General features: G+C 36.4%; 3 protein-coding genes across 10 annotated transcripts; 1 reads left to right on the top strand and 2 right to left on the bottom strand.

Moving 5' to 3' along the window:
* Nucleotides 1-868: 868 nt before the first annotated feature.
* LOC111004602 (histidine-containing phosphotransfer protein 4) lies at nucleotides 869-7884 on the bottom strand. 6 transcript variants are annotated; one of them, XM_088127650.1, is made up of 8 exons: nucleotides 7588-7884; nucleotides 5833-5923; nucleotides 4645-5687; nucleotides 2249-2382; nucleotides 2102-2170; nucleotides 1391-1462; nucleotides 1243-1315; nucleotides 869-1152 (listed from the first exon to the last, which is right to left on the bottom strand). In XM_088127650.1, exons 3-8 carry the CDS (start codon nucleotides 4783-4785, stop codon nucleotides 1099-1101), a joined length of 543 nt encoding a protein of 180 aa, XP_087983776.1. In that variant the 5' UTR covers nucleotides 4786-5687; nucleotides 5833-5923; nucleotides 7588-7884; the 3' UTR covers nucleotides 869-1098. The 6 variants fall into 6 exon arrangements, with proteins under 6 accessions (XP_087983776.1, XP_022131353.1, XP_087983777.1 ...); XM_022275661.2 differs by having other exon boundaries at nucleotides 4645-5714; XM_088127651.1 differs by having other exon boundaries at nucleotides 3189-5714.
* Nucleotides 7885-8714: 830 nt separating this feature from the next.
* On the top strand, nucleotides 8715-13982 carry LOC111004827 (ATP-dependent protease La (LON) domain protein). 3 transcript variants are annotated; one of them, XM_022276039.2, is made up of 11 exons: nucleotides 8716-9025; nucleotides 9878-9960; nucleotides 10070-10147; nucleotides 10942-11054; nucleotides 11150-11215; nucleotides 11408-11509; nucleotides 11613-12168; nucleotides 12453-12658; nucleotides 12806-12969; nucleotides 13569-13700; nucleotides 13787-13982. In XM_022276039.2, the coding sequence occupies exons 1-11, from the start codon at nucleotides 8898-8900 to the stop codon at nucleotides 13788-13790; spliced, it is 1632 nt and encodes a 543-aa protein (XP_022131731.1). In that variant the 5' UTR covers nucleotides 8716-8897; the 3' UTR covers nucleotides 13791-13982. The 3 variants fall into 3 exon arrangements, with proteins under 3 accessions (XP_022131732.1, XP_022131731.1, XP_022131733.1); XM_022276041.2 differs by having other exon boundaries at nucleotides 8717-9025; nucleotides 9881-9960; XM_022276040.2 differs by lacking the exon at nucleotides 13787-13982 and having other exon boundaries at nucleotides 8715-9025; nucleotides 13569-13704.
* Nucleotides 13983-14685: 703 nt separating this feature from the next.
* NADP-ME2 (NADP-malic enzyme 2) lies at nucleotides 14686-19260 on the bottom strand. The gene is made up of 20 exons (XM_022276335.2): nucleotides 19102-19260; nucleotides 18565-18740; nucleotides 18317-18437; nucleotides 18011-18085; nucleotides 17689-17840; nucleotides 17504-17609; nucleotides 17330-17395; nucleotides 17078-17173; nucleotides 16893-16964; nucleotides 16707-16790; nucleotides 16513-16611; nucleotides 16266-16313; nucleotides 16136-16189; nucleotides 15950-16048; nucleotides 15783-15872; nucleotides 15619-15696; nucleotides 15447-15521; nucleotides 15269-15359; nucleotides 15052-15180; nucleotides 14686-14944 (listed from the first exon to the last, which is right to left on the bottom strand). The coding sequence occupies exons 1-20, from the start codon at nucleotides 19129-19131 to the stop codon at nucleotides 14856-14858; spliced, it is 1830 nt and encodes a 609-aa protein (XP_022132027.1). The 5' UTR covers nucleotides 19132-19260; the 3' UTR covers nucleotides 14686-14855.
* Between the last annotated feature and the right edge of the window lie 229 nt (nucleotides 19261-19489).

Here is a 19489-nt window from a genome sequence, read left to right on the forward strand (position 1 = left end):
ATTTTTATCCTTTTATCTTAAAAATCAATGAGGATGTGAGTAATTATTCCCAAATTGCTACCTTTTATAGGAAGAATAACTTCAATATTTCTAAAAATAAACCATATGTGAAAACAACATTCCAATGTTGTCCCTCACTTTGTGGTGTATTCTTTTGATCTTGATTGGTTTTTAGTTAAGGAAATCTTTTTGTAAGAACCTTTTATTTGAAACCTATGGATTTGGATTTGCATTTGCAGGTGGGGCTAAGTTTTAAAGGAATGGGTGTAGAAATGCAGTTGGTAGACTGGGTATATTATCTTTATCTTTTATTACCTTTTAAGGGAGAATGGTTCAAATTCTTTTTTTGGACTGTTTTGTTTCTCTCTATTTTTAAATTTCTAAAAATGTCCTTTTTAATTATATTTATATGTATATTGGTCCCTAATTTTTTATACTTTTCAATTTTGCCCATATTCTTTTGGAACTTTCAATTTCATCTTTGATTTAATTTATCGATTTATTTCAATCAAATCCTTCTGTTCTTTCAAACTAATTTCTCCAACCACTAGAATCTTATCTTCCTGGCTCCATGAATCTGAACTCCCTCTTTTACCATCTAGAATTTTCTCAATTCTTCGATCTCATTCACTAATCCATCAACTCTTAAATTTTGCTTTGTTCAAGTAATAGTGGGATTGAAATTGATTCCAAAGTGGTGTAGAAACTGTATTTGATAATGAAATTCAGTTGATATCAAAGAGAAAGATGTAGAAATAGGGTCATCAACAGAATCTTCCTTACAGAACACAGGCGAAATATGAAGTCACAAACACTTGAGCAATTAATGCACAAAGACAACAACTTACGAGAGTTGGGATCGAAAATCTGATCTAAGCCATTGGGGAGGTCGACTTTTTTTCCTTTTCATTCATTTCGATATAATCAACATAACCATGCACGTAGAAGGTACAATATTTGGATACATATATTTTGCAAAGAGTAACATGAGATTTAATTATAGAGAGAATTATCATTTATCTACATCAGAAAAGATTGTGTATGTGGCCGCATATGCATTACACAAAATGAAAGCTGTAGCCTCTCATTCGCATAATCTTATCCAGCTTTGGTACATTCCTCATTCTCGGCCTTTCCAGCTTGTCTAGCTAGCTAAAAATTGAAACCAACGCATAGACATGAGAGAGAGAGAGAGAGAGAGAGAATTTCTAATATTAATGAGAGATAATAAAAAAGAAAAACCTGGAAATAGGTATCAAGCTTCTTCTTCAGAATTTCATGCTCTTGTTTTACTTGCTGGAAACTCCTGATGCATCTATAGAACAAACAAAAATGTTATAAGTTAATGTAGCTTGTCAACAGAGTATGAACTGAGAATATAGATTATTACCCTTCAAGTTTTTCTGCCAAGCAGTATTCTCTGAACTTTGAACATGCATCAGTCACCCTATTGGCTCCAATACTAGAAACAAATTGAAGTGGATTAAAGCCAAGGTTCTTAAAGAGTTAGGAACGCTATTTCTATGACAACTACCATATTTCTTTGTTATGAAGTAGACCTACATGACACATCGTGGATTCAGCTTTTCACATGAGGTTGAAGTGGTGTCGTCATTGAACCAATGTTCCATAACAACCATATAAAGTGCCATTGCTCCGAGTGTTACGATGAGCTCGTTCTAGTGACTGGCATCATATAATAAAATAGTTCCTTACTTGTGGTGAATCCAAACCACGTATCTGTTCATCCCTAGAGCTCTTGTACAAATATTTTGTGCTTAATTTCAAATTCAGGTGAACTACCACGGGTCGGCCTAGTGATCATTAGGGCCAACGGAAAGAAGTAAATGAATTAGAAAAAATGGATTCAAATTACAGTGGCTACCATAGGATTTAATATCTGCCAAGGATTTGATATCCTATGGGTTTTTTAGACAACCAAATGTAGTGGTATCCAATAGTTGTCCCGTGAGATTAGTCGAGGTATGTACAAGCTGACCTAGACACTTACAAGTATATTCTAAAAGATCTGAAGTTAGGGTAATTGGTAATGCACCCTACCACCCCCATGCTTTTCTTGTACATGATTATCGTAGTTTACCTTGAGCTACTACCCTTGAACTGGTGCACGTAGTTGTCAAGCTTTTCAAAATCCGTAGGCTTACTGACCCTGTACAAGCCAGTAAAACAGTGGCTTTAATGAATGATTCCCGGTATGATTTTGATAATGTTAAGGCTCAATACTCACATAATTTGTTCTATGCTCCGGATGAGTCTAGCAGAATCATTATAAAACAATGACACAATTTCTTCGGCAAAATTTGGGTTAGCATCATCTTGCAATTCTTCAAGCTGAGTGAATTGATCACGATCAAGATAACCCTGAAACAAAGGATTCTGTCTGGTTCAACCATTTATGTCCTAATAGTAGGATATTTGTCAATCATTTGAAGTAAAAATTAGTAAATAAAGATCCACAAATTTCAAAAAGAGAGACGATTCAAAACTGAAGGAATATCCTTATGGATGTGAATGCTAAGATTCACGAGAATCATAACAACTGGCTAGCATTTTATAAATTTAGTTTGTCTTATTCCTGGTCTGCCGATAATTTTTGCTGGTCCAAAACGTAGAGCACAAGTGTATTCATCCAGTACAACTGTGAGCCAGTTGAACAAGGACCAGCTGAGACCTTTGACTTCATGTTAGCCCATCCCACCGTAAAAACTATGCAGCAATCCAGAACTCAGAACCTGGAGAAACAACTTTAAAAAGTAAATGACAGATTATTCTTCAACCAAATATTTGGAGGCTTGTGGTTTTAATCTCTACTTCACTCTCAAATGGAAGATTTACAAGGCCAAGACATAGCACGATTAGGAACAAGTTCAATTACCATATCTAGTCCGTCCCAAAATAAAGGATATGAATACGTTCTTGGACCAATGGCTCAGTTTGGCTCCTATCCGAAGGAAACCAGTTCCTATTTGGCTTATGCACCATAAGGCTAAACCTGCCCTTCCAAATTAGACACAAAGTTTGGTAGTTATATATTCTGCACTGTACTGGAAACTATGAACCATGGATTCTCAAACATGCTTAATGAAAAGTATGAGTTACAAGTACCAACTGCACCATGTCAAAGACGGAAGAAAAGTGAAAGAATTTCCTGTATTTTGAAAATAAACCTGCTCAAAAAAGCACCTCTTCGTGTAGGCAACTTGACGTTGCAAAAGGCTTGAGTCCATCTCTCACCAAAAAAAAGTAGCAGGTTTGATGAAAATAAATGATAGATGAGATGAGAACTAGATTGTAAGTATCTTGCCTTCTTTAAATGATACAACAATATGTCAATCAAAAGGTATTTATAGGCTAGCATGTGGAAGAAGTGTATGGTAGAAGGATGCAGAAGAGTTTATCCATCTTTGAGATTGCAATTTAAATGCCATATGCTGTCAATTTATGCTCTCATTCTCTTTAAAACATAATGAAACCAAAAAAGTGATGATTCAATAAATTTATTGAAAAGAACATATATAGGAACAATCCAACTCTATGGATAAAAGAAGGAAAAGAAATAAAGGGTTGCAACTTACGTGTCAAGCAAATTCCATGCTAATAAGAAATACGAAACCAAGTGAGTAAAGATTCTAAATGATAAGTACTAGGAAGAAGGTGCTTTTAGGGTGAATGTTACACAACTTCAGCAGATTTTTTTCCTGAGAAACTCATAGTTATCCTATGTTAAAGGAATGGCCCTGAACATCGTTAATTCACCAAAAACAGAAAGATCCAAAACGAAGGAATCATCTCTATTTTCATATAGATCTATGGATCTGCATTCAAAAGAAAGGGAGAGAGTTAAAAGCATCCTGTTGATCTGTTATTATATTCGTAACAACACTGAATGAGCTAATGGTCCAAATTCTGTGTGGGAATAGGAGCCGAGGAATCTTGTCATGATTAAACATCACTTGGTTAGTCAAAATTAAAAAGAAGCATCTAATGCACCAAAATTTATGTTTACAATTTTGGGCAGCCACAGCATGAGAGCTTATTCACTCACTCGTTCATAGACACCTTTCTGGGACTAATAGATGCAGTGCTTAGTGTAAAAGTCAATAATGAGTGGCGAACCAATGTGAAAATAAGCAATTTAAGTGATCCGGTGAATAAAAATTTCCTGGAACCTCAGGACAGTAACTATTCATGGGGCTGCCCCACCACAATCTTGAATAGAAAAAGCATGTTAAATTAAAACATTAACATAAATTGGCGTCTCATTCTGGCAGGTATATGAGAACTTTTCGGCTGAACAAGACAAATATGCCATTTAGTGCAGAAGATCAAGAAAAAGCAGATATTAAGATCAACTTCAACCGAGTTGGAGCCCAAGTTGAAACGACACCATCCATTAAACATAAAACATGATTTAGAGCCCCACTAAAAACTTGGAAAAATGCTCCTATATAAATAGTCAATTCATCAAATATGTACAACAAATGCCCTTTTCCCAAAGACTGATTGTTACAATAATTCATAGATTCTTGATAATTCTGGTTAACAAAACTTGCAGGCAAAGACAACAGAAGATAATGAATGAAGAAGCTACGTGGAGGGCAAATGATTGAAAGAGAATATTACCTCAGGCTGGCAGATCATGGTCCCCTCCATGCCTCCCTCGGTCGATTTTTGCTGCCCCGTTGACATCTTGTGTTCTCTGTTAGCGATTTTTGTAAATCTGTGGTCACATCCCCTCCTCCTTTGCAAAAGTTGTGGGTGCATCGAATGAGATTGAGAATATGAATTTATGTGTTCCCCTCCTTTCTTCACCGAAGGGATTGATATTCTTCATTATCAGTCTCCCAAAATTGATAAGAATCCCAGCATGGATATGATAAACCCGACACGTAGTGCAGTGCTTATTTATAAATAAATACATGTTGTGACAGGAGTAGAATAAAAAGAGAAGAAAATAGGGGAGAAGATTCTATCTGAAACCTCAAATTATATTTGAAGAAAAGAAGGTGCTACTTTTTCAGTTCCCCCCCTCCCCACCCACCCACACACACAAATACAAAAGATAAATATACACAAACCCACCTTGTAATTGTCCCCTGCCTAATCACATACATTATTCACATTTGTATTATAGCTGCAAAGTGATGGAAGGGACCAAGTTTTCTCATAGGCCAATAATTAATCATAAAGCTTCTGCAGCTGTGCCCCTAATGTAATATGGGTTCACACTAGAACAAACCACTCTAAGCATGTTAAATGCAAATTATTTTCACCAATACCACACATCATATAATGTGCTAAAGAAAATTTTGTTCAAGTGTGAATACTGAACTAAAAAAAGCCCTGATCTGAAAAATATACCAAAATCAATAGATAAGGGCGATAAAATCCCATGCTAAGAACGGACCACATAAAATTTACTGTACCATAAGAGGAGAGATGGAAGCAAAAATAATTTGTTTTCTTTCTCAATCAAGTATATGCTCACTGGTAGAGTCCAAAACTTGTGGGGGATGATAGAACATCCAAAAGTAGACTTTGGTTATGTTATCATATTGATCATTCCTTATTATTCCTGAAGCATTTATTCTGTTCTTCCCACTAGAATCCAGTAGCATAGAAATTATTGGGTAGCATCCACAACATTTTTGCAACTTCTGGAGCACCTTCGGACAAAATATCATCCACATACGCTGAATCAAACATAATATATTTGTAAAGAACCAAAATAGTGAAAATGGATAACGGAAATGCCATCATTTGTTATAAGCACAAGTTCAGAGGGGAAGATAATCATGTTAGGATCATTACCAGCATCATGATAACAGGGTTATTCATATATAATGGTTGTGTTTACGTTGCTTGTATGCAACTTGACTGAGTTCATGAGTGAAATTTGATTCTGCAACATTTAAAGGCAAAAAAAGCTCACAACATATTCATATCCTAAATAGGTGACTGTCAAGGCTTGAATACATAACTTTATATAAATACCTTATCTATTTTGACCATTGAACCAACCATTATGTAAAATATCATCGATATCAATGATATTATCAATACTCGATGATAAGTCTACGACTCTACATTTCTGTATTCTCCACAACACTACATGGAAAATGGATTCTCTTTTATACAGTCAACCACCTTTCCATCCACAAGAATACAATATCATAACATGTTACTGGCGCGAACATTTCCGTGGATACTGACTGGATATTCATTGATATCTATAGGAAAAACATCCAATATTCTAATAATAAATAAAACATATCTTAATCATAAATATCTTCTCCCCTTCCCCCTTCCACACAAGGTAGCCGTTGGGGACTTGGGGTACGGACCTAAGCCTCACTTTGTTATCTATATTTTATCTCTTTCAAATTATTTTCCATACTATTTCATAGAATTTAATGACATCAACAGTTAAAGTAATTTATATTAGGATAAATGTGCAGAATTGGATCCTAATTATAGACACAAGCACTAGAAAAGATGTACTTTTTACTCAAATTGATACCAAAGGTTTATAATTGATCTAACTAGTTTCCAAAAGTTCATATGATATTCGTAATTTTCAGGTTTTCCTTAAAATACAGCTGACATCAACATTTAATCAACCATTTTATAAATACTAGTCATGAATATGAACTACTTGATACCAGCCTATGATATGGCTGCATCATCAGAACTGTTAGTCATGAGACTATTTAAACATGCACATACATATCATTGAATTAATGTAAGACAACATGCATAATTATGTAAGGAACCTTGTTCGTAAAGAACTTTTTGGAGATAGTTAGATAGTGATTGTAACCAGAAAAATATGTAACTTGAGATGTGTTGCTCAACCAGTTGCATAATTCGAACAGTGAAAATTATTTGAACCTCTTGGAGTTCTTAACATCACCAGTGATAGGACAGAGGACGAGAAGCAACACTTTTGAACGTTGTTGTCCTCACTCTTCAATTGATCATTCAAACAATAACATTAATGTAGTTCTTTTTCATTTGATTCATCATTTACATAAGGTTATCTTTAAAAAATGATATACGCAAGTAGGTGATGAACAAAATCTTTACTTACTAGAAGATGGATTACGCAGACTCATAGAGACACCAACACGGTAATTGAACACTGATAATTACGAAAGAAATTTGGGCGTCAGAACCCAAGAGGACGCTTGTCCCTATAATTCCTATAAACGTCTGGCTCCTAATTTTCACTCTTTCTTTTTCCTTCTTGCTAGGAGTTTGCCTTAGCCTGCTTGAGAAATTTTAATTGAGGTCCAAATGTACTGACCTCAACCGGATGATATGTTCTATAAGTTTTTTACTTGAAACGCCGCCGGTAGTTTTCTTATCTCCATGCAAATAAATTTAACATTTCAACACTTCAATTATACATTTTAGTTTAACAAATAATCCAAATCACTAGAAACACGAAATCAGGTAAAATACGCACACGAGCAATTGAAACACTTATCATCCAGCAATACTTCAAAGCTAGAGTTACAAATTAAATTTTAAGTCAATAAGCAGTCTTAGAGAAGGGATAATTACTTGCACTTCGAGCAGATTGAGCTGCCGAAACACCATGATAGCATGGAAAAACCGAGTAACTTCTTATCTGCTTGAATCCAAATCATACATGCCAGTCTGATATGTAGTTCCGAAGATATTGAAGGGAAATGCAGAAACGCATCGCTTAGAAAATAGAGTATTTAGCGAGAGCTTATTGAAGTTTCGGCAGAGCAATCGGAATCGGCAGACTCCTTCCGGTCCGGCGACTCTGTTTTCCTTTTAGGGCGGGGAAAAAAAAAAAGAAAGAAAGCACGATGGAATTACCTTAAATCAGAAAGCTTGTGACACAACCGACTAAATTTGTAATTTAACTAATAATTTACTGAATATTGTTTTTTCTTATCGAAGTAAATTTTGTTTGCAACATATTTTTCCTAAAAATAAAATAAAAAGGGGCATTTGACTTTTTTTTCAACACAAATTTGATTGTTCATATAAAACCTAGTGGCATTGAATCCGCGCATAAAAAGCTAATTTTGTAGTATTTTGTAGTCTCGTTTTTTATCTTTAATAAACCTTTCTAAAACTATATATAAATTTTAGAAACAAAAAATCAAATTTATTGTTTATTATTTTTATTTATAATTTTTTTTTTCAAAACACACGTAAGAGTATTATTTTATCACTTAGACTCGTTAGATAGCACTCTATTTTTGTATATTTAATTTTAAATGTTAATCTTCCAGAAACAGTTTACTCCTTTTTAATTTCAAATATTAGTTAAAAATAAACTAAAAAATAGTTACTAAATATATTTATATTATTTTTTAATAAAAAACAATAAAATAGTTACAAAATTCAGCTGTGATTTTATTTATTAGAAAAAACAAAAAAATAAATTAGAAATAAGAATAATTTAGTGACATTCTCATTTCTCATTTTTCGTTTTTGAACATATATACACGTGTCTGGTTGTATTCTTTTTGTTTCGAACAAATATTTTCAGTAAATTTTAGAAACAATCCAATCAAATTTATTTATTATAATATAAATAAAAGTATTACTCTATAATTATCAACTTATAAATTACATAATTAATATTAAAAATTAAATAAAACATAAAAATTTAATTTTCTTTTATAAGAAAGAAGAAAAAGAAAAAGAAATGTTACTGAAGTGGCGCCATTTGCTGATGCGGCAAAATCCGAGCACATTTCCGAGAGCAGAAATTTTTACGAGATTTGATCGATTGAACAAACTCCATATGTGTCAGTGAGCACAGCATGGTGGCGGTACGCTCCTGTGGATCGATGAATATCTCAGTTTCGCCATTACAAGAGCCCTAAGCAATGGAGGACGAGAGGGTTTTGGAGAGGGAGAGGCACCAGATCGAGCAGATTCTTCAGCTTGATAATGAGGAGTTGCAAGTTGAGGAAGTTGACTATCTCCCCGACTCCGACGATGATCGCGACCCTATGTAATGTTTACTCCCTCCGGTTTTAGGGTTTTCACATTTCATTTTCGCGTAGGGTTTTTGCAGTACTCTGAATTGGATTCATCTGAATTACTGATAGTGACATGATAGTGCTTAAATCGCTGAATTAGAATTTGAAGAATGGTTGCTCTGTTGGGAACTTCTTTAAAGATTGGATTAATTCTGGGATTTAACTTTTAAGTTAAGATGCTAGCTTCGGTGCACTACATGGCGCACCTTTTAGTTGACTCGAACAATTTCTCCATTTCTCATATTATGTCGAAATGGATTTGGTTTTTGCATGTTTTGGCATTAGTACTACATGCAGAGAAGTTGTTGGAGTGAATCGTCGGATACACTAATGGCTTAATGACCAAGTCACTTGGCAAATGGCTCCCGATAGTCAGTGGTTCATGCTATCTTTACTTTCTCTTGTTTGTTCCAATTGCCGAAACTCTTGAAAATCTGGAATTGGAGTAGAGATTTGAGACCAGTCCACTTTCTACTCTTTGTGAAGATACCACGCAAACTTAGAATGGGCACTTGAGTATCGATTAGTTTCTGTCATTAAGTCCTTGTACACGGCCTAGCACGATTATTAGATTTTATATATCCTTTTCTCCATCTGAAATGACTAGTCACTGAATTTGTTTGCTATACTAGTCACTCGTGTTAGCAAAAAGGTGACTTTATTAATGAATTGAATTGCTTTATTGATTTTGTTTGCTATACTAGTCCTCTTGCTGCTGCTGTCGTTCTTATTGTTATTACTATTTTGTGAGTGGGACTGTGGGGGATATTTTGGTTTTCATCCAAGGCACTGACACCCTCCTGTTTTTCCCTATTGTATCAAAGCAGCCATGGTCATGGAGGTGTTGAGACCTTTGCTGAATTTACTTTCAATTCCTCTTTGGCTTCTTTGCATACGTATCTTGGTGGTATGGAATTGCTATTCTGTTTTTATTTGCTGATTAATATTTCGAGAATTCATGCCAATTCCATTTGGGGTACTGTCTTACTAATATCTCCTGTGGCTACGTGTAACAGAGGTTGAGGATTCTCATCACAGAATGGCTTTCTTGGATGGTGGTGCCATACTGAACCTTCCTGTATTTTATCTTGAAGGTATTTGTTTATTAATTCTTCTTCGTCCTGCTTCTAGCATCGATTGCATGGGTTTAAGTGCCATAACTGGAGTAGGATAGTTACAAACTATCCCTATTTAATTTTTGATATCTACTAATCAGATTTTTGTATTTTAGAAATGGCATTGAAAAACATCCTTAGTCTGGAGAATCAAACTCTGCAAATCATGCAATTCTGTTCAAGTCAATTGTTATTGTCAATGTTGTCGTCTCAGACAATTTGTTATTTCAATGGAATTGACACATAAAATTCACTCAATATGTGGACCATGAATAACATCTCGTTCTGTTAAAAGTGATGATGATTTAATAGAAAGTTATGTATGTTTGTAGATTTTGCAAATGGCGAAGGTGTTTAAAACTAGTTTAAGATTTCAATGCTCATTACATAGGATTAGAAAATTGCAATTATCGTATAGGTATCCTTTTGCTTGGAGAGAGCTGTTATAGTTTATCATGTCTAGTTAATGTCTGAAGCAGCAAGCTCTTTACCCCCACCCATGGGGAGTGAGGAAATAACATGTTTGTTAATCGCCATCCTCTTGCTTGATGCGGTTAGATGACCTGCAGGCCCACACATCAGACATAATTGCCAGTTGCCACCGGATGAAGAATAGTTCAATCTAGTAGCCCTTGATTTTTCCAACTTTAAGTGGACAAGTAAATTTTTTTATGATTACACTGGTCAACAGGCATATAGTAACCTTCTTCGGGATACCTTTTTCCATTTTGTCACTATTATTATTACGTCATGTACAATCACATATTTCTCAGGAGTTGTGTTGTTCCCGGAAGCTACTCTGCCTCTCAGGGTGATCCAAGCAAATTTTATTGCTGCCATTGAAAGAGTACTGACTCATTTTGACACCCCTAATACCATAGGTGTGGTATGTGCTCTAATTTAGGCATCATGCGCATAATTTTAAAGATTCCATTGAAATCCCTTATTGGTAGCTCAAACAAGATTTAATATTCTATTCAGGTTCACGTCTCCTTGGATTCTGACAACGAGAAACTACATTTTGCAAATATTGGGACGACTGCAGAGGTAGTATTTTTTCGATTTTGATTCTCTTGGCCTTTTCCTTTTCTGGCATTATCCGAAAAGCAATTAGTTTTTGGAGTTCAGCCTCTTGCCATGATTTGGGGTTGTTTAGCTTCCATCCGAATTTTAATGTAAGGATGCTACCATGTTTCTAATGACATTCATCCATGTTCCTACCAACTCTCTCTATTATAGATACGGCAGTTTCGAAGGTTGGAGGATGGTTCAATCAATGTTCTTACTAGAGGGAAGCAAAGATTTCGCCTTAGACGCCGTTGGATCGATGCTGAAGGAGTGGTTAGAGCAAATTTTTGTTCTTGAATTATTTGCGTTATTTACTTATTATTTTAGTGTTTTTATGATGCAAGTATAATTTGGTATAAAAATGCAATCTTTTTAGCCATGTGGAGAAGTTCAAATTATCCAGGAAGATTTGCCATTAAGGACTCCACGGGATGCTTTCGGAGAATTGGCTCCAAGGAGCAGTGTCCAGCGCCACAGTCTCTCATGTGCATTGGCTTCATATACTTCTTGCTCTAGACAATTTACGTCAAGGGATGAGGAGGTTGATTCAGCCTCTAATTCAGAAGAAAGCTTTGAACGTGAGCTTTCATTGAGAGAGAGGAAAATCCACCAAGCAGCAATCGATTCCAATGAGTCTAGTAGCGATGAGGAGATATCTGGCTCAGAGTCTGAACACCAACATGCAATGTCACATCTAAATGACTCGGATTCTTTAGGGTCAATGCAGTCTGACTATGAGAAGGAAAATGAAAAACCTGCCCCTGATACAGGAAAGAGTTCCACATCAGCTAGGGAATCTAGCAAAAGGAAAGAACTTGAAAGATGTCGAAGAAACTCAAGTTTTAATCCGATGCATGGGGTTTCAAAAGCATTTTGGCCATATTGGGTTTACTCTATGTATGACTCGTATTGTCTTGCTCAAAAAGCAGCAGGTGATCTGAGTTGTTCTCCTTCACTCTCAGCCTTTCATTTCTTTCCTTTTCATTTTTTGTTTCTGTTTTCAATGTAGATATGTGCATTTCACTCGTTTCTTATCATTTGGTGGCGAAAGTGTTTTGATTCTGTACTTTTCAGTGTGATTTATTGATTGAAAAATAAAAACCCCTGTTTGCTGTTTGCCATATCTCGGGACATAACATTCTGTTTGCAATATATCTAGAAAATTGGAGGCACATGTATTGGTCTCTTTTTTATTCCTTACCATCACTATTTTCAGCTATGTGGAAGCAGATTGTGGGGGTTCCAAACATGGATGGTTTTGTGAAGAATCCAGACATTTTATCATTCTACATTGCTAGTAAGATTCCAGTTTCTGAATCTACTAGACAGGAGCTCTTGGAGATTGATGGCATTTCATATAGATTGCGCCGGGAAGTCGAGTTACTTAAGTCTATTGATATCATCCAATGTAAAAACTGTAAGGTAGTCAATAGTCTCTATGTATGCATGCTTGCACTCTGTCAATTTGACATCTTGCATGCCCTCAGCTTATGCTTAATTGCGCTGTGTAGTTATTCCATGGCATACTTAGCTGCCTATTGTTTTTATATGTCATTTCCTCTTATGCAGACAGTTATAGCCAAACGCAGTGATATGTTGGTAATGTCTAGTGATGGTCCACTCGGTGCTTATGTGAACCCCCATGGTTATGTGCATGAAATAACGACTTTTAACAGAGCAAATGGCATAGCACTAAGAGGACGAGCCGCTACAGAATACAGTTGGTTCCCTGGGTATGCTATTGACCTAACTTTTCTTTCCTTTGAACCTATGAGTAGTCTTTTACTCCCTTTGTTGTTTGATTGTACAAAAAACTTGTTTGTTGTTTGATTGTAGAAACGTTATTGTGCTGATTTTGTTTCTAGCACTACATTAAACTTCAAGCATGAAGTACACTCGATCATGGTTCCCCTTTAATTTTTACATTAGTAGGAAAATGGTTTCTAGGTTAACGTGAAGAGTTATCAGCTGTCAACTCATAATTCTGTGGTTTAAGATGTTCTCTTGGGACTTGGACCTAAGACTTCAGTTGGTAACTGGAACCTTTGACCCCAAATAGGTTATTGCTTGATAATTATGAATAGGCAGATGGAGCATGATTTCATACCTAGACGTAGGATTAAGGCAGCATTTCTAGTGGGAATCCATATATGAATTTGAGAATTAGAAACTAGTGCAAATATTGACTAGTTATGAGAAAAGACAACTTCTGATATTTATGGATATTCAGAACATTGGGTAGTTAGAGATGAAACTAATTATTTTATGTTTTTTTTTAATCTTTCATCCATTTTATACTGTAAATGCGATACTCTGACTTCCGCTGTTTTAGGTATGCATGGACAATCTCAATCTGTGCCACTTGTGAAACTCAATTAGGATGGCTTTTTACTGCCACAAACAGGAATCTGAAACCTAGATCTTTTTGGGGAATACGTAGTTCCCAGTTAGCTGATGCCACACGGTAATATGTCAACTTTGGTTTCCTTTTTCTGAACTTCTCACCAGAGAATATACATATGTTTGTATTTTAATGCTTTACTTCTTTAGGTGAGTGCTTCTGTTGCAACAGCCTCTAAGAGTTCACATCGGAGCAAGTAACTTCCTCAGGTCTAGATAGACTATATATTCATATGCGACATGTAATAAACAGTTTGTTGTAACTATATTCTATTATAGGGGAGCAAGAGAAACCGCTGGGTCGAACATCTTTCAGTAATCAAATATGTCAAGTTTTGCAGTGCGACTTCCTTTTTTTTAATTGTGTTTTCTTGAGTTGAACACAATATATTATATGTGTACGATTCCACTTGAGAATTAATTGGATTAAGCATCCAATATTCTTAGATAACAAAATTTTGATTTTAATTGGTTTGAATGATTATTGAGACCGATACTGTTTTCAAATACTTACTGACCAAGATGATGGAACGTGCACTTGCAGATGATGGTTATTTGTTTGGTTTGAAGTATTGATCTACAATAATTCGATTGTAAGCACACCTTCACCCTACTTTAAGAATTTTCTTGAATTTTTTTAGTTCAAATCATCATGGCTGCCAACTTAGAATTTAACAAGTTAACAACCTAATGTAGTAGGATCAGGTGGTGATTTCAGGAGATTAGTCGAGATCTCGAATGCACTTTTTATTTTCTTTTTTCGGCCAAGACTATGAGTGGAGAGTGGAGAATTGGAAATTATAGTGCAGGCACTTCAAATCAACTGATTTTTATTAATTGAATTAACCTTCTAAGATATGTGGACACGTATTTTGCTAGGATACATTTTATACAGCATTTTTAACTTTTACACATTCCAGGAAGGGAAACTTTTCCACAAGTGTTTTGAGAAGGGAGACGAGGCAATGTGGGGGTGAGACTTTATTTCATTAGTAATACTTGCACAAATAATCCCATTGAATTGTAACAGCCTAAAACATAATTCAATCTGAATAACAAAAGAATATTATATTAAGATAAACAACTTTGGGAATGGAGCATTAAGAGAGAAAAGTAATAAGTTCTTAAGGCATGTCCTATGCTAATGACAGGACTAGAAACAACAAATTACAACAAAAAAATGATGGAAAATTTTGTAGACTGAAACTATAAAATTCGCTTAAAGGTAGTTACGGTAGCGCGGGCTGTACATGCAGCTCTCCGCAAATTTTACGAGATCCTTGGGTCGAGGAAGACGAGAAGCCAAACCTGTAATATAATTGTATATGATGCAACTGTTAGTAAAGTTTTCTGGCATTGGTTTATCAGGAAATCATGATTAATCACATTGTGAAGAAAATGGGAGAGAAGCTTACCAAGCTCATAAGCTTTAGCTGCAACTTTAGCAGCAATGTTAGCAGATATCTTTCTGATATTGGTAAAAGGAGGGTAAATCAGTCCCTTGTCATAGTTTTCCTGACTCACTTCGGCAGCCAGAGCCTCCGCTGCAAACGGGAAAAACCGTTAAGTCGACCTTCATACCAGTAACTAATACTCAAGATACATAGGAGGGAAGCTAAAATTTTCACTTACAGGCTGCCAAGAGCATGTCATCGTGCACACGAATCGTACCAGACATGATCAGACCCAAGCCGAATCCAGGGAATATGTAAGCATTGTTGGCCTGAATTACATTAGGAGAAGTTAGCACAGAAGATCATATACCAATACCATCTTGTTAAAGCAAGGTTTTTTGAAGTATGAAGGGTACCTGCCCAGGCACAAAAACTTTCCCATCATATTCAACAGGGTCAAATGGACTTCCACTGGCATAGATCGCCCGGCCCTGCACATTTGAAAGGATAAGTTTTAGAACTAAGCTCCAAACCTAAGTGATGCTTGAGGTTTTGAAAGACTTGAAGAGATAGGAGCATAGTTTGTACCTTGCTCCATGTGTAAGCTTCTTCGGCTGTACACTCCGATTGTGATGTCGGGTTCGAGAGAGCAAGGATAAGTGGTTTCTGCATAGTAACCGAAACTCGGGTTAACCTTAGATAATTTCTTTTGTCGGGGGAGGGGGAAGAAGTTGGAGGGAATAGGGGTGAACCTCATTGAGGGATTCCATGGCCTCCACAACCTCCTTTGTGAATGTCTTTCCAACACCAGATGTTCCTATCAACACTGTTGGCTTGATGGCCTGTATGATTAAGATTGGTTTAGAAAACGATCCAATATACTTCGAGGGGTGAGTAGTAACGTAAGTCAATTACAGACCTGGACGGCACCCAAGAGATCCTTGATGGATTCATGGTCATGAGCCCAAGGCTTCTTGAAGTGTTGAAGGGATTCGAAGCGGGATCGAACGATCAACCCCTGTAATGATGGTTATAATTCTTTTAGTACAGGAAATAACATTGAGGTGCAAAGGCACAATATTGAAATGAAGTCAGTCCAAGCAACCTTTGAGTCCACAAGCCAAATCTTCCTGCGAGTCTCTTCAACTGGAGCTTTTGTCTGCCAAAGAAAACAAAATCATAAGCCATGAATTCATTTGATTCAAAGAAGATTAGAGATAGAAGTATATTTGTACCTGTTTTGAAATCTCCAAAGCAATAAGCTCAGCTATACCAGTTCCAGCCTACAACAGACAAATGACACCAATAAGAAACAATACACCATTCCATTTCCACAGCACAATGGAGGGAAGTTCAAGTAAAATCATGGCTATTCAATCTCTAACGACACATATAAACAAATGATACATCGAGGTTATGTGTGCCGAAGAATACGAACACGGTTAAAGAAAACTTTGATTATAACTATGATTTTTGACTCACCTCTCCAGCTCCCAGGAACAGGAAAGTGTGGTCAGTTAAGGTTCCTCCAATAAGTTTAAGAGCTGCAAGTAGTCCTGCTACGACGACAGATGCCGTACCCTAAATGATATAATGAGAAGATCCATGTTATAGAACAACTTCGGGAAACTTATAAAAATTCACAGTTAACTGAAAGAGGTGTGTATATTTCATACCTGAATGTCGTCATTAAACACAAGGTGCGACGAACTATATCTCGAAAGCAACTCGAACGCATTGTGGTTTGCAAAATCTTCAAACTGTTAAATAAGTAAGAAATGCTTAGTGACACATTGAATCACATATACAAATTGAAAAACTCCAGGCAGAGTACTAGAGTAAGTTGAAATTGCCCAAATGACCTGTATTAGAACTTTCTCTCCATAGTTCTTCTTTACTGCATACATGAACTCATCTAAAAGCTCCATGTATTCCTGAATGAAGGAAAACACACACAAAACTAAGTAAAACGATCATATATGAGCAGATTGAGATCGAGGAGGCACGAGAATAAAAGCACAAGTAAAAGAATGAAAGATTGTTTCACCTGTCCTCTGGCTCGTTTATGTCGAAGGCCAATGTAGAACTCGTCATTCAAAAGCTGCTCGTTGTTCGTACCGACATCGATAGTAATAGGCAAGCACTGCATACAATATATAACTACAAAGTTCAACAACATTCCTTACTTACATTTAGTACTTGAAAACAAAGCTGAGTAATCCAGGTATAAACATTTTGCTAAATTGAGATTAGTGTTCTGTAATGACTGATAATAAACAAAGAGAGCAGAGATTCATACAGCTGAGGGCCGAATTCCTCCAAGAGCGGTATACAAAGAAAGCTTTCCCACAGGAATCCCCATGCCCTGAAAGATGCCATCTTAACAAATTGAGAATATGTAAACAGTAAACTAAAAGATAGAAGCTAAGTGAATTAAGGTTCATCAGGTGAATGGAAGCAGTAAGTTTTATACCTGGCATCCGAGATCCCCGAGACCGAGAATCCGCTCGCCGTCGGTCACAACGATAACTTGAATGTTCCTTTCTGGCCAGTTCTTCAGTACTTCAAGAATCTTTCCCCTGAAGAGGAAAATGATTGATTATCAGTTCTGAACCAATGCAACTAATAAACATAATAAGTGCTTTTCTAATGGCATACTTCTCTTTCAAACTGATGAAAAGGCCCTGAGGTCGCCTGTAAATGCTTCCATACTTCTGGCAGGCTTCACCAACTGTGGGAGTGTACACAACTGGAAGCAGTTCTTCAACATTATCAATGAGAAGCTTGTAGAACAGCCTCTCATTTCTCTCCTGCAAGATCACAGATGATATCAGAAACAATGGGAAAGCTTTGGCATGCCCAAGTTGAACTAAGCTCCAAATTACAAACATCAATTTGTGTCTAAGATTTACTGTCTTTGTTTTTGTGCAGGCTAATGATGGTTAGGAACTAATAACAAATGAGTAAAGAAAATATAAACCTGAAGATCCATCATGGCAATATATCTGTGTAATGGAACATCATATTGGCGAAGATTGTGCATCATCCTCCTTTCCTGCAAGCCAAAAGAAGAAAAAACAGGGGGGAGAGAGAGCCATTAGTCGACCAGACGTGGTTGATTCCTAATAACCATTCGATGCAGATTCAAAATCTATTCTATTAGTCCTTAGTAACCGTTGGATGCAAGTTCGAAATACAGTTTTTAATTTTTCTCTTGTACACATCGAACTTATCATCAGCAACATTGTTCCAGCCCCTCAAATAATTTGTCGAGATCTGGGCTAACCTGAAGCTCCTGATCAAGGATTGCTGGAGGCAGCAAGCCACGCAAGTAATGAGCATCTCTCTCCTTCTCAGAAAATGCAAGGCCTTTGTTGTAGATCGGATCACGCAGTAACGAGTAACCACTACAACAACAAAACAGAGAATCACTCATTCAGATAGCCCAAATGCAGAGTAGTTTCAGTAAGAACAAACGCAAAGACAGACCAAAAAAAGGCAAAACATGTTTTTTTTTTCTTTTCTTAATCTTACCTAGCAACAGAGACAGTCCAAGGGGTAATGAGCTGATCTTCCGTGGCATTATGTTCCCCATAGGCTTCCTCAAACTTGTTATCAATCTCCTCCCTCTCCATATGAACACTGCCATTGCTCATGGTCTTCTTCATTGCCCCCTCCATTAAAGCCCTTCCGCTACCAGCTAATTGTCTCTGAAAATGGCAGAAAGCTAAAGAGAAAAAAAGGCAGCACAGCACAGCACAGGACACACCCTTTTCAAATACAGACGAATTTTGGTGGAGGGGAAGGAGGAAGATCGAGCTTTTATAATGGAACGAAATGAACTACAAGAAGAAAAAAAGCTCCCCTCTTTTTCCTTTTTTTTTCCCCTCTTCTTTGAATTTCTTTGATGGGGTTGTCTTGTCAACGAATTATGGCGACAATGTGAAGAGCACAAAAACTTAAACAACCACGTGGACCAATTGATCCAAGAATTCATCAAAAGAGAGAAAAAAAAAAGTGAACTTTTTTAATTTAAAAAACATGGGGTTTGGTTGTGTTTTATTGGCATACCAGATACTGGTGTCGGAGGAAGCAGAGCATATCTGTGAGAACGGGTGTGGAAAAATGGAAATACAAATTTACAAAACACAAATGCAAGGTTTCCGCGTTTTCTAGAGTGAGAAACGGAGAGAGAGAGAGAGAGAGAGAGAGAGAGAGAGAGGGAGAGAGGGAAGGTGGTGACTGGTGAGGGCTAAAAGTTTGAACTTTGAAGATTGAATTGAATTTTCAGTCCCTCTTTTCCCATTTAATTTCATTTTACCCCACACCCAGTTTTTCTTTCTTTTTTCTTTTTCCTTTTTTCTCTTTTTCCATTAGGAAAATGACTTTCCAACTTTTGAAGGACAAACCTGTTCAAACCCCAAAAATATAAAAACAAAGATATTCCAAAAAAAAAAGT

This window comes from Momordica charantia (assembly GCF_013281855.1).
Source record: "Momordica charantia cultivar OHB3-1 chromosome 8 unlocalized genomic scaffold, Mcharantia_2.0 BLBB01000008.1, whole genome shotgun sequence".
Classification (NCBI taxonomy): domain Eukaryota; kingdom Viridiplantae; phylum Streptophyta; class Magnoliopsida; order Cucurbitales; family Cucurbitaceae; genus Momordica; species Momordica charantia.

Excerpts from the sequence above, each read along its gene's own strand:
- LOC111004602 (XM_022275664.2), bottom strand. The coding sequence starts at position 4,785 with ATGCACCCACAACTTTTGCAAAGGAGGAGGGGATGTGACCACAGATTT. Across the intron at positions 1,316-1,390 it reads TTGGCAGAAAAACTTGAAGG|ATGCATCAGGAGTTTCCAGC; the intron begins GTAATAATCTAT and ends TTTGTTCTATAG. Across the intron at positions 1,153-1,242 it reads AGCTTGATACCTATTTCCAG|CTAGCTAGACAAGCTGGAAA; the intron begins GTTTTTCTTTTT and ends TTCAATTTTTAG.
- LOC111004827 (XM_022276040.2), top strand. The coding sequence starts at position 8,898 with ATGGAGGACGAGAGGGTTTTGGAGAGGGAGAGGCACCAGATCGAGCAG. Across the intron at positions 11,055-11,149 it reads CCCCTAATACCATAGGTGTG|GTTCACGTCTCCTTGGATTC; the intron begins GTATGTGCTCTA and ends TATTCTATTCAG. Across the intron at positions 12,169-12,452 it reads TCTTGCTCAAAAAGCAGCAG|CTATGTGGAAGCAGATTGTG; the intron begins GTGATCTGAGTT and ends CACTATTTTCAG.
- NADP-ME2 (XM_022276335.2), bottom strand. The coding sequence starts at position 19,131 with ATGCTCTGCTTCCTCCGACACCAGTATCTG. Across the intron at positions 18,438-18,564 it reads TGGACTGTCTCTGTTGCTAG|TGGTTACTCGTTACTGCGTG; the intron begins GTAAGATTAAGA and ends TTGTTGTTGTAG. Across the intron at positions 16,791-16,892 it reads GAGAGAAAGTTCTAATACAG|TTTGAAGATTTTGCAAACCA; the intron begins GTCATTTGGGCA and ends CTTATTTAACAG.